General features: G+C 34.6%; 2 protein-coding genes across 3 annotated transcripts; both read right to left on the bottom strand.

Annotated features, from left to right (window-relative positions):
• Positions 1-4,510: 4,510 nt before the first annotated feature.
• LOC113726431 (cold-regulated protein 27) lies at positions 4,511-9,486 on the bottom strand. 2 transcript variants are annotated; one of them, XM_027250144.2, is made up of 5 exons: positions 9,140-9,486; positions 7,211-7,390; positions 6,792-7,062; positions 5,019-5,137; positions 4,511-4,927 (listed from the first exon to the last, which is right to left on the bottom strand). In XM_027250144.2, exons 1-5 carry the CDS (start codon positions 9,299-9,301, stop codon positions 4,799-4,801), a joined length of 861 nt encoding a protein of 286 aa, XP_027105945.2. In that variant the 5' UTR covers positions 9,302-9,486; the 3' UTR covers positions 4,511-4,798. The 2 variants fall into 2 exon arrangements, with proteins under 2 accessions (XP_027105945.2, XP_027105946.2); XM_027250145.2 differs by having other exon boundaries at positions 5,019-5,128; positions 9,140-9,461.
• A 2,675-nt stretch (positions 9,487-12,161) lies between these two features.
• LOC113723392 (uncharacterized) lies at positions 12,162-13,425 on the bottom strand. The gene is made up of 2 exons (XM_027246488.2): positions 12,585-13,425; positions 12,162-12,431 (listed from the first exon to the last, which is right to left on the bottom strand). The coding sequence occupies exons 1-2, from the start codon at positions 13,150-13,152 to the stop codon at positions 12,346-12,348; spliced, it is 654 nt and encodes a 217-aa protein (XP_027102289.2). The 5' UTR covers positions 13,153-13,425; the 3' UTR covers positions 12,162-12,345.
• Between the last annotated feature and the right edge of the window lie 461 nt (positions 13,426-13,886).

Here is a 13,886-nt window from a genome sequence, read left to right on the forward strand (position 1 = left end):
CTTACCCTTAGTGGGCTGATGTTCCAGCTTTTACTCTTGAAAGTGGCCGTTAGTGTTGCAGTTAAGACAAAGAGGTCTTTTAATGGAGCTTGCAAAAAGAGTTGGAGGGATTACGTTGCATGCATTTACACAAAACCAATTGAGCTTGCAAAAATAGTTGAATGCAGTTACACAAAACCAATTGAGCAAGTCATGATTAGTCTAACATGAATGCATTTACAACACGATTAATTATCTATTTGATAGTGGAAGTTTAACTGCAGACTTTGTCTCTTCTAAAGTTTCACAAAACCGATTGATTGAGCGGTAAAGAGTTGGATGATTATAGTAAGCAATTATAGGTTATTTAATGAAATAGTAATGGACGGAAGATGAGAGACCTATTGGAAAGCATGTCTGAACTAAAACGGAAATCCTCTTGATTTTTTGAAGCATTTGCTGAGCAGTTTTTTTTTTTTTTTGGAACCTACAACAATAATAGGGGTTGTTAACAAAAAGTGTGGTTGTATGAGGTGCTTAACTAAATGGGCAAGGTTTTTGCTCTGTGTTTTTCCATGTACATACCAGATGTGTGCATATCAAATATCTAAATGAACTAGTGAATTCATCGTTCCATTTAGAAAGGCCAACTATATTTGTAACTTTATTATGTAATTTCCCTGTTTTGCAGATTAAGAAGCAAGAGAACTGTACTACAGAAACTTGGTCATCAAGGTACTTTCCAACAGCATTTCTGTCCTTGACATATTATATCAAATAATAGTTACAATTAACTCATTATTTTGGTGTGCATGACTTGCTATTATTTTAACTGCCTTTTAATTTGTGTGTTCTTCTCTTTTGTGTGTTAATGACCATGGCAAATTGCATCTGACCACTGCAATTTGGACTTTGGAATTAGCCTTATTTCCTCTCTTCCAAATTATGTGCATGGCTATGTGTTTATTGAATTGCAGTAGCTATGGTCACAGTTTAAAGGCTTATTCTATTTGTGTTAGCACTTAGGATGGATATCAAAAACTACTGATAAACTTAATTGTAAAAGACAAGCTCACAATCAAAAGGCTAGAGAAAAGTACGCTGCCTTATCAGTGGAAGATAAAGAAAAAGTTCGACAGAAGCAACGAGATGCTTACAATAAACGCAAAGCATCAAAACAAAATAGACTTACCTCTTCCATTAAATCTGCATCAATGAGGAATGATAAGTTGCAGATATTAAAAAGTATTACAGTTGATAGACATCTTTGTTACCTTACTAAAATCCACTAACAAAAACTGTGTAATCCAATTATTGTTGGATGTCGAAAAGGAGATTATATACTGAATACTACAAACTGTGGTGATTAATGCAAACACAATACACAGTGAACAAGTAAAAATATCTGAAGGAAAGGATGATATGTAGAAACATAAGGAACATGCTACTACATTTTCCACCTATGAAAGAGGTTAACATATCTGTCAAAATTCAAATACAATTAGCAGAAAATATAAATTCATGTATAGGATTATGTTACAGCAAAATGTTACTTTTACATATAGGCTCTACATCTAAACTTTGCTACCAAAGAACCTCAGAAGAAGCAACAGGAACAAAGCAAATAGGTTTTCTCATTAGTACATTTGCTGTTCAAGATAGCAGTGTTATAAGTAGACTTATAGCAATAACCACAACTTATTTATGTTATAGATATCCATCCAATCTGCAATAGTTGCTATAATGATTAACCTTTCTTTTTTTATTACAATAACCTTTCTTTTTTTCTTTCTTTTCATCTATATGACGATTAATTTGCTATGCAATAATAAGTCCACAATTTCAATTGCATAATCACCTACATGGTTGACTTAATTGAGTAGGCAAACTATACAATAGCAATTCTTACAATTACATTACTATTGATTGCAATTTCCGTTTACAAGCTACATCCCCCGCACAAGTTACAACTCCCGCGCCAAGCGCGGGTGCCACCCCTAGTGTTATCCTATTGGAACTTCAACCCATCATGTTTTCGATTGCGTTGCGTTATTTATGATTTTATAACAATTAAAACTTTTATAAGACCATACGAAAAGATAACAAATATAATATCCTTTCATGCTTTCTTATTAATTTAAATAAATAGGATTATTTGTACTCCATTTTTGTTATTCACACTTCAATAATCATTTTGGTCATATAATTTTAATTAATTAGACTATATAATAAAACAAATGGTGGAATTGCAAATAATAAAAAAAAAAGGTGCAAATAACATTTTCTTAAGTAAGAAGTGGCTTCCATGCCTTTTTAATTTAAAAAAGTAGTGACTCCACTTATATAGGATTTTGGTTTGAAGTTTATTAGTGGAAGATAAATTAAAAAAAAAACATTGCCAAACTTAGTAAAAGTAAAAAAGTAAATGACAATATTTTATTTTTTATCTTTGTAATACTAAGTAAAAAGGCAAAATTAAATAGAAAACAAAAAGAAAATAATGTCGTGGATTTAAAAAATCAAGAATGGTATCATTCATGAAATCCAAATTATGAAATCACTAAATAAAAAACAAAGTACTACTAGCCTTTTAACGTGGACTTTTTTTTTGAAATATTCATTTTTGATAAAAAAAAATAATCATAATAACAACATCAATTCTACAAAAAAAAAATTTAAAAAAATAACATTATAGTTTAAGAGAAAGATATAGAACCTTCAACTCTAAAATACTACTTAATTTGTATATATTTGGCCCAAATTTGACATTAGATTTGAATAAGAGTGCAAAACCCAAACACTAAGGATAACTTTTAGTATCATTAATTATTTTATATATTCTTATTGCTGTCTTCATATGTAAATATGTATTTGCTATGTTAAATATATATATATATATATATATATATATATTGATGGTAGTACTTGAGAATATTATATTATAGATATTATTAGTTTTTCATTTTCATTTTTAAATACTAATAATTGCAACCATTGTAATCAATTTTCAATTTTATATTTTTATTATGATAAGTAAAGTTAAATATATTGGGTCGCAGAGATATGAATTTAGAGGTTAGCTATAGGAGGAGGAGGGAGGGAAAAAAATGATGAGGAGTTGAAAAGTGGTAGGAAAGATTGAAGAATATGAGTTACAAGAATGGACGGAGAAGGAAGATAAAAAGAAAAGAGATTGCAGGAAAGAAGGTTGTACGAGGCATCACTTTTTTGACCCATCACAAAAAGTTAAGTCATAAGGTATTAGATTTAACACCAAGGTTAGTTAACAGTCGATATCTCAAAGGGTTATTATTACGCATTCTAACAATAAAAAATTATAAATTAACACAATAGATCTCTAAATTTTTTCAATTTATCTATGTGGCAATTCATCATATATATGGCAAAAAAAAAATTAGTTGCTATGACAATATAAGAAATTTCCAAATGTATTAAGAATTTCCTCAAGGTAGACAACGAACAATATATAGAGAAGAAGTAGCAAATTTTGAGCTATTGAAAAATAATGAAGTATTCGTTTAATGTGAATTTTAATTAAACTCTTAAGAATAATTATTGACATTATAATGGAATTTGCCTTTCAAGATGAAAGAAGATTAGAGCGAAAGCTTAAGGGTAATTAGTTTTATGGATGACAATGGGGTCAAGTTGGGGCGGGACACCCCTCCTCGCCCCGACCCACCCCCCGCATCTCTTGTGGGGTTAATAAAAATTTGTCATATAATTTTATTATAGTTAAATTTTAACAAATAATCAAGTAGTAAAATATCAATATATCATCAAATTATTATCTATTGTGATTTCACAATTGAAATTTATAAAAATAATCAAACAAAAGTTATTTAGATACAATCCAACATGATCCAAGAACAATTAAAGTAATCAATTATTAATTGCTTGTGTTTGGATTGTAAATTGTTTGAAATACTTTTACTGTAGTACTTTTTATGATGTGATATATGTGAGATAAAAAGATAATTGAGAAGATAAAAATGTGTATTACAAATTGTAATGATGATGTAAACAAATAAATTTGGACAAATAATCTCCATTCCAAACACACAAATTTTCACTTTTGACACAAATACAATTACTAAGTCATTATTGTATTTTTTTTTAAAAAGTGTTGTTGTGCTCGATATAATTAGAAATTTAGTATAACTAATCAATAATTCCTATTAGTAGACATATATAATTATTAATATAATTAATAATATTAATTCTATTACATATATTAATATCCATTATATAACATATATAACTAAAAACATCATTATTACAAGTTCGTAACTAATTAAATTAAATATTATATATATATATATATAAATTTTGAAACTGCATGAGCTTGGAAGTAATTTTTAAGAGGAAGATTATTGTGACAATAAACTCTGATTTCCCGTCGAAGCATCTTAAGCATAAGACCCGTGGTTATATCTCCAGAAACGATTCAAGAACTTCTCACCTAATACACACACACACACACATTTGCTCAAGTTGGTGATCCACAAACTTTCACAAAACTTCCACCCTGAGATAGAGAGATGCATCAACATTTTATCTACAACCTCATAGCTACACCGACGTGCAAGGAGGTTACATGGATCTAAAATCTACTTTTGACGATCAACAAACCTGTTGAAAAATTTCAAAACCTTCTTCCTAGTCCGTAAAACATTACCGTCATATAAAGTATTCAATGAAATAGCATCCTTTACTCCAGCAAATGGGGTGGAAACTAAATGCTTGTCATCTTTCTTGTTGGTGGTCATAATTCAAACATCAAGCCATGCCTCAGATTTCACGTCAAATTGAGAAGGGACCAGTTCTCAAAATCTTTTGATGAATCTTCATTAATCGCTTGTCCTCCCAACGTCTTATTATTGATGATTGACTTTCCTAATGCAAATAATTTCCCAGATGGCACAATCTGAAACATGTGGCAGAAATAACGTTAAGATATCTATGATACCGGTCATATATTAAATGAAAGCAGCCAAGGAACTAAATTCAGGTATTACTTGATCTTCACTCGAAGTATCATCTGCAACTGTTTTCAACCTTTTTGCCAGAGAAACAGTGTGCGGATCATGTTCACAGTCTTCATCAGCAAAATTCTGGCCCGAACCTTCTGCAGAATCTAACGTTGAATAATTGACATTAAAAACAAAAAAAACTAGGATAAGACCATCAAAGTGATGCTCAACATTATCTATAGAACCATGGCATCTAAAGTTTCACTAATATCTAGTGTACTTCAGAGCTAAACAAACAACATATTGTAACTACAAAAATGCTAATTATTCCCTGAGCTCAAATTATTGGTCTCAGCTGCTACATTAACAACACAAGAAAATGCATGCTGAACAAATGCAACCAGCCTGTTAATCCATCATTTCAGAGAATACATGGTACTTGCCTCAAGTTCTTTTGTTCAACAGAGATGGGTTGGATGTACAATGGGAGGAGGGAGGTATATATTTCAGCGCAATGTTAAGCTTAAGATGTAACCATGATACTTGACCAAATAAGTTGCTAACTTGAAGAACCATTAAACCAAGAGTGTATTCATGACAGAGGAAAAGAACAAATTACTAGTATTAACTCCTAAATGGACTTTTAACAATGACCTAAACAAGAAACTGGGTCAACATGTACACCTAAACCTATGGTAATGGAAAACTTTGGAAAGGCCCGTCTCACTATCCTCCATGTTCATAAGTCGCGGAACAACCACATTGAAGTGGTACTAGAGGTATCAAAAATTGAAAACTCCTTGTTATGTACATCTTTTCCTACCTTGATTTGGACCACCCAGTACCAGGTGGTTCTGGAATGACATGAACAACAACAAAAAAGAGGAATGTCAATCAAGTAAAATGCAATAAATAACCTATAAACATCCCTAAATAATAACCATCATATCTGTCAAGGAACCACAAGTGCCAAAACTGCAAAGAACGTAAAGCAGAAGAAGATGCATAGATGCTTCGATCAGCAAAGTCAAAGAAAAATTTTGAAACTTGAGCATTGTCGTGGCTAAAGTATACAAATTTTGACAAGTATATGGAAAATCAACTATCACAATGGCAAATAAAAGCACATATTCAAGCAAACTGACCAGCTAGTAAAGGTAATTAAAGTAATCAAGAATCCCACAGTATACGATGAGGTGAAAAATGGCCTAAAGGCTACAAAGGAAATGGAAAGCACTGCCCTAGCTGCCAGAAAATATTCAATTAGCGAGCTTTCAAAATATTCCCTACAAGCTTCCTTGAATGAAGGCAGTGTGTGTTCAAGATTTGCTTATAGCGTTTATGATCATATCTTGCAAAGACTACTTTATGCACAGTTTTACATATTCTTAATGAAATAACTAAATCTTATTTTCAAAGAACATGTTGCCTGAGTTAATCATGAACCACACTTTCATGCCCCATGTTGCACATTCTCAACCCCATAACAGGGAATTTCAAAGTCCAAGTTGTAAGGCAAGAAATGATATTGATGCATATACACAACGCATCTATTATTAAATTTTAAGAATTGACAGATTGTCTTGCATTCCTTAGCCAAACTATGCAGGAAAAAGCAAACCAAGGTTGTCCATATGTATCCCTAGATATCTCTAACAGTTACCCCAAATCAAATAGGAATACTCACAGAATAGAAATATAGGTCTAAATGTACATATATACATTTACTATACATGTATGTCAGCATTCAGGTAAAAAGGAAGGGAATGAAGTCATATGTTACACAGGAATAAGTGCATAGGTCAGATCGAAGATTACCTTTAATAAATGAATTACTGTAGCATGTCTTTATATGGTTTTGTTCTGAATTTGATGCTGATCCACTAGAAAAAGGTCTCTTGCCTTCCAAATGCTCCTCCTCATAGCGTAACTTAATGTAGTCTTTAGGATCGGACGATACATGGGAAGAGTCCTTACCTGCACATCTTTCACAATGTATTCTTGGAATCTTAACAGTAGAAATATAAGAAAGAGGCTGGTCCATATCAAAGATTATCTTCTGCCATTGGCCATCTTGTAAAACTGAGAACTGGAGGGATACCCCAAAAAAAAAAAGGAAGAAGAAGAAGAATTCAAAACTACAACCATCTTTTTGGCCAGATGGGAAACCAAACAAAAGGAAGCCCATGTAATGAGAAAAATACTATGTACAGACACCAAAGAATATTGAGAGTTACCTGCTCAGAAGTTTTGCTGACACAGACAGGCAGCCTTTTAGATGAATCTTTACCACTTCTGTTTTGTTCAGTGCACCATGCTGTGAATCCTCTTGATCGTTGTAGTTGTTGAGCGAATGATGCTTCCAAATAATCAAGATATTTGTTGTGCTGCTCATTTGTCCATGCCTCACACTTATCCTGGGGTAACATGTGAATGGTTAATGAGAAAAGCATTTAATGCAATCAGCATAATACAGTTTTGCATTGATCCCTAGAAACAAATTTAACATCCTCAAAACTCCAATTTTAAGTGTCCCTCATCCCAAGGTTGTGCCATACAGTAGGATAAAGTGAAATCATTTTGGCCACCAGTAGTATTATACTGTCTAATGCAACTAGACAGTCTGCCAAAACATTGCATCTCATTGTACCTCAAACAAAAACATCCCTAAAAGTATGGATGAAGCATAAAAGACAATAAACCAAAAGAAAATTCTGTAGAATTCAATAAACAAAAGAACTGTAAAACAACTGCATTTCCACCTTTCCCCATCTAAAACATGGTGACTGCATCTCTCATTGTTAACTAGGACATGAACTCATCATTTTGTCAGATTCATATCCACATAAATGTCATGCTAACACTTTGACATATTTTATCTCATCAGAGCAAATTGTAATGTCACAATAGCATGTATCAGAAGATGGTAGCACAAGAGCAACAAGTGCTTCCATAAGAACTTTAACCATTATGCATTCAACATCCTCCAAATAATGGAGACAGCACTTTTCCATGAATGCAAAGTTCATATTAAGCTGTTCTCCCAAAATGAGTCCCACATGCTAATCAAAAAATTCATATGCCTGTCTCTTTTGGTTTTCCTCAAGTCAGGTCCATAGAGATGAGGAAAAGAAAAAAATCTCACTTGAGTTACAATAAATGGTCAACATACTTAATGGATGCAAAAGTTTTGGATTCCTTAAATGTCATGAAAAACTTAATAATGAGTTGTTAGAGGTGATAAGTGGATTCAACTTTGAAGAGGAGCAAGTACATTTAACGAACGAACTACTATTTCTCCAATCATCAGACCCAAGACAAGCTTGTTCAACCACTCATTTCTGTCACTTGAACGAGAAAGCAAGATCCCATTAAGTCTGTCTTCTTTAAGACCTCACAGTCGTCATCCATTTAAGATGCATTATACTTAAAAGTTTTCCAAAAATGCCTTTTCCAACACAGCGTCACGGTTAACGACTCTCTGTCTTATAGCAACAACTTACTACTTGATTGTCAAGTTTTTAAAACTCAAACCACCCTGATATCAAATCAAAATGAGTCAAGAATCAACTAAATTGTATATGCTCCGGTCCCAAAAATGCAGTGCTGAAATTTCTAAAAAAGCAATAGCTCTGTTGTTGTGTCCTGGTGGACAAGTTACCCCGCCATGCCCATTTTCAAGTCCTGCTATGGTATTACAAAAAAAAAAAATTAACTTTTAGTACAACTAAGCAGATATCTAACTAACACCGCCCCCCCCCCCCCCTTTTTTCTCAATCCAAAAGAAAAAGAAAAAGAAAAGGAATGGTATAATCACCTATGAAACTAGTGAAACCAACAGTTTTAACTATCTTGTTGCCTTCAAGAACTTTGCTTGTCTTCCTTTCTCACTCTTTCATCCGGCACTGATCATACTAAATCTATTCATTCTCTTAAACTACAACAATAATTACGATATTCAAAAAAAAAAATAATTTGCTTATGGAATTCACACAGCAATAATAAACATCAAATTCCAAAAGCAAACCGTGCCATTGTAACTTTTAGGATCCGGACCAGATTTCGTCAGACAACCAAATTTCCACATAATACAAAGGAGGAAGGTAGAAAGAAAGAAGACACGTATACATTTCGGGAAAAAGCAGTTGAAAAAATGCCAGAATTACCGGTCTTGCATTAGCAGAAGGAAACAAGATATCTCCGGAACTTTCAACAGTCAAAGAAGAAGCAGCCTCGGAGTTCGATCGAGTCAACTCACAGCTGCAAAACTCTTCCATCACCAGATTCGCCGACGCCGGCGCAGTCTCCGACCGGTTACTCTCTACCATTCTCCGACCCTAACAATGCAGATTTGCACCAAAATACCTCCCTGATTTATCGGATAAAACGAATGCGAAAGGAAAAGGACAGACGAAACCCTCTCGAGAGAGATTGAGGAGAAAAGTGCGGGGGTTGGGGGATGGGGGGGGGGGGGGAGGGTGAAGCGGTGGAGGTGAAGGAAGAAATGCAATGCTGGGTGCCAATAAAGGCTCCACATGGCGACGCTTTTTACACGTGTCAATAACATCAGACTGCTGCCACGTAGGCAAAGGGCTGATAATATCTTCGGCCAATGTCAGCCAGATATTTTCTTCGGGGGTGCAGCATCAGACGGATCGTTTTCGTAGCAGATCAGATGATGACTTTGGCACAGAGGTTGTTCTCACGCACCTTGTTAGTTAAAGTCGTCACCTTCTAGCTGTGCCGGAGGATTGGTGTGAGACGATATTTTGCACTTTACTCTTTCTCTGTTTATTACCAGTATTACCCCGAGGATATTTTTGTGTTACACACAAAAACCAGCCGGATGCTATATCATTTTTAATCAAGCATTGAAACAGAATCCACAAGGGCAGGGATGGAATATCCCAAATACCAGGCATGCAGATGTTTCACTGTCAAGAAGAAAGATGGCCCGTTGTCTTAAAAAACTGGGTACTATAATGGTAGCTTATTTCGTCATCCTTTTTTTTTTTGATAGGCATGAGCTTGGTCCGCCTTGTCAAACCTTTTTATTAATTTACAATTTTATATCTAAGATTTTTTCTTCCCTCTTCGAGAAACTGCGTGGCTAGATATTTTTGTTGGAGTCTTGTGATGTATAACCAACCCTGGTTTATGGCTGATCTGGTTTTCTTTCCCTCAAGGAAGCAAGGACCTTGAGGGAAAATAGAGGAACGAATAACACTTAGAGTGGTGTAAGGAAATAGGAAATGAATTGTTGAGACAGGTATTAAGTGGGATTTTGCTAACATGGCAAAACTGGATGTATTCAAGGGGTAATCTGGATCATCCTCGTATATTTTTTATGCAACGATGAGAATAAGTTTAAATTCAAGAAGTAAATTTTATATTTAAATAAAGATTATGCGACATTCATTTAAATCTGTTAGTATAAAAATATTCTTACGCTGACAATAAATGTATAAAATATTATCCTTACACCAACAGAATTGAAAGTTCATAAATTCCTCTTAACAATTGGCTCTAAGTATACTGTCTACAACAAAGAAAATCCTTCATTTCCTTTAATATAAGCATCCTTCATTTCTCAAGCATTCACCTCTGTATTTATTCTGACTTGTCACTAAAGCTCGTCGTCACCCATCCATCTCTATTGTCACTGTGCTTCAGCCCATTGTGCCCAAGAAAGTCGAACGGTCCATTTTATGTTTATTCTTTTTTTTTTATTCATTCAAGAGTAAATGAAAAATGTTAGGAACAGCAATGGAAGACTTCTAATCGTGATTAACTTTTGTACTGTAGAAAAAGTGCTTCGATTTTGAACTTTCTATGTAAACAAAACGATGAATCTGACCAAAAAAAAAAGGCCGATCGAGTAGACACTTTTCTTCTCTTTTTCTTTTTTTTTTTGACGTCAAAAAAAGGAAGAATTTCCTTTACACCCCATCATAGTATTATGATAATACTGGTAATGTTCTTGTCTTCTCCCGTAGGTTCGTATTGTACTTCAAAAATGTATGCAACACATACAATTCTCAATTATCTTGGGCCGGCATTGAGGGTCTAAAAGTATAACAATTAATGACTCAAGTCTCGAAGTGGAATTTCTGTTTTTCATTCTACCATTAAGACAACAACTGATAGCATCATTACACGGGTGGCATTACTATTAAGATGAATAACTAGTTAGACAGTAACGAACATTTAAGAATGTTCTCGTTTATGTTAGAATAATTATCAAATTTTTAAGGACTACCTACATTTTTTAATGTACTATCACGACGAGCATATCACTAGTTTATCGTGTTTAATAACGCTATCATTAAAAAACATACTATCATTATAACGGTAAATAACTAATTTGTTAATAACTAATAGCATCATTAATAATATAATACGGGTATAACGGTAAATAACTAATTCATTAATAACTATCGCTCTCATTAAAAACATTCTACCATTAAAAGATACGCTACTATTATCTTCGTTATTAACTAACATGATCATTAAATAATATACTACCGCTATAATCGTAAATGACCAATTCGTTATTAACTATCGCCATCATTAAAAATATAATTATGTAAATAATATTTCACTTGTATCATAAACACATTTCCCAACTCACCTTTTTATATTTCTAATTACCTTTTTATCTCACATACATCACATCACAAAAAGTGCTACAGTATCAAATAATACTCTATCCAAACAAACCCAAAATTATTACCTCTATAACACTAAATAACTAATGCCGCCAAAATAAATATACTATCATTATATCGATAATTAACTAGGCCCTTAGCAATTAATGTTGCCATCATTAAAAAAAACGACCAATTTAGAAGCAATGAAGTATGTCATTTATGTAAAAATTAGAAAAAAAAAAAGCTTTTCATTAGTTTAAAAAAATTGGACATTGCTAATTTGAAATTAGCGAGGATTAGCTAATAATGCCGACTTATATAGTTCTATTTGTCAATAATTTATCCATTAACCTTGGTCACGTTTTGTGGTGGCATTGATTCACGTCCCTTGTTGAGAATTAACACGGCAGCAGTGCTCATCAATTGAGGCCTCTTTTTTTTTTTTTTAACAAAAAAAATTTTTGATTTGGAAAATATAGCTGTAGTTGTTTATTAGCAAGGTTCTAATCTCAAGAAGCAAATTAAGGAAAATCAAATATTGGAGTAGAAGAAATTGGAATCAATGACTGCTGTCGCAAACATTTAACAGTTGGATCATTGTCTATTGGAATCAACCAACCTAAACCATTTCTTTCTTCTAAATCTATGACAGCAAGATTACTTGACGTTGCCAATTATTTCATTCTTTCTTAGTCTCCAGTTAACCATGGATAAAACAACATTCATCTGGGCGAACATTGTCGAACTGTGCATGCCACCACCTGCACCCACTGCCTCAATCTCGTTTTCTTCACCTCCGGATCATCACCTAGGGAAACCATGAACAAGGAAAAAAAAGTTTTATATATATATCAATCAATAATTAATTTCAAGAACAACCCTTAAAAATTAATTTGAACAAAAGGAAGAGGGGAGTCAAAAACTTTTTGTTGCTGTGTAGATTTTAAATCTCAGTTTTTACCAGGCTCGAAAAGAGAACTGGAGGAACTTCCAGCAGACGACCGCGACGTGTCAGAGTCAGAGCTAGCAACAGTCACCGACGAAGAAGACCTGGACAAGCTATCACTCCTGGAGTGGAACTGTTTATTCACGGCACAGTAAAAGTCCAAAGCTGGAAAAGCACTCGACAACTTGGGGTCCAAATCGGCGGAATCAAATTCGAACCCGAATCCGAGTTCAATGCAAGCTCGGAGTTCATCCAAGTCGGAGTCCGTAAAACTCTTGCAGCGGCGGCGTTGCCAACGACGAAATTCCTTTTTGCGCTTCAGCCACGCCGCTTCGCGTTGCATGTCCGGGGGCCCCGACTTGGTTTCGGAGAGCGGTTTTGCTGAAAGTGCGCTGACATGGTCCATGCAGCAGCAGCCGCCGTTTGTTGGCTTGTCGGCGTGCTTTTCCCCCTTTTTTTTTTTTTCTGGCGGAGAGATTAAGGATGTGTTTGGGACGGGCAGGGACTCAGGAGGGAGGTCTTTTATAGAAGAGACTACGAAAAAGTGGGGGTTTTCAAAGATGTGTTTGCCATATGATGTCATGTGGGACCGAATTCAAATGATTCATTCCAGACTAGCTCTTGTTCTCGCGGCGGATCATGTGAACTGCTGAGAAGGAAACGGTGACTGCTGTTCCCACTGGGAAATCATTGAATTACTACAAAGTGGAAGAAATTCATGCCAAGTCCTCAGACGGTTCCTACTTTACCACAAATCGAAATCAAGTCCCCCTTCCAAGTGCTACTGGTTTGTTAGGCTGAGGCCTAAATGCTGATTTAAACTTGTATGGTTTCACTTTGGTAATGCGGACTGTGCGGGGCAAGAAGAAAACGGAGGCGAGCTTCTTACTTGCAAATTCAACAGACAAAAAATGGCACGGAGTCGAGGCTTAGTACCCCAAAAAAATGACTCCGATACCTAAATCAGACTGAGTTTAAGGAGCTACCTTAGTGCGTTAGAATCCCAGACATGTAGCGTCTGTCAAATGTCAGATGCGCGCATAAGTTACAGTATCAGTATCAGCATCAGCAGGCAAGGCTCGACAAGGCCTTGATCCAGGCAGGTTTCGGCAATAGGCTCAAAAAGCTTAGACACCGACAAATTCTATTATACAACCGTATAATAGTTTCAATTCTTTCATTTATTACGAAAGATGGATGCGCGAGGTAGTCTCGAGACATGGTTGTGCACGACCTCATTGCTACGTGCATATCACGAGATGAATTTCACGACAGGGTTAACCCTATTGAATCCAGCTTCCAAAACATCGAGTTCTT

The sequence above is a fragment of the Coffea arabica genome, chromosome 2c (assembly GCF_036785885.1).
Source record: "Coffea arabica cultivar ET-39 chromosome 2c, Coffea Arabica ET-39 HiFi, whole genome shotgun sequence".
Lineage (NCBI taxonomy): Eukaryota > Viridiplantae > Streptophyta > Magnoliopsida > Gentianales > Rubiaceae > Coffea > Coffea arabica.

What these genes read in the sequence shown, in the direction of transcription:
- LOC113726431 (XM_027250144.2), bottom strand. Translation starts at nt 9,301, where the DNA reads ATGGTAGAGAGTAACCGGTCGGAGACTGCGCCGGCGTCGGCGAATCTG. An exon ending in TCAGCAAAACTTCTGAGCAG is followed by an intron (nt 7,063 to 7,210) that starts GTAACTCTCAAT and finishes GTATCCCTCCAG; the next exon opens with TTCTCAGTTTTACAAGATGG. An exon ending in CAGTAATTCATTTATTAAAG is followed by an intron (nt 5,138 to 6,791) that starts GTAATCTTCGAT and finishes ATTCAACGTTAG; the next exon opens with ATTCTGCAGAAGGTTCGGGC.
- LOC113723392 (XM_027246488.2), bottom strand. Translation starts at nt 13,152, where the DNA reads ATGACATCATATGGCAAACACATCTTTGAAAACCCCCACTTTTTCGTA. An exon ending in CAGTTCTCTTTTCGAGCCTG is followed by an intron (nt 12,432 to 12,584) that starts GTAAAAACTGAG and finishes TGGTTTCCCTAG; the next exon opens with GTGATGATCCGGAGGTGAAG.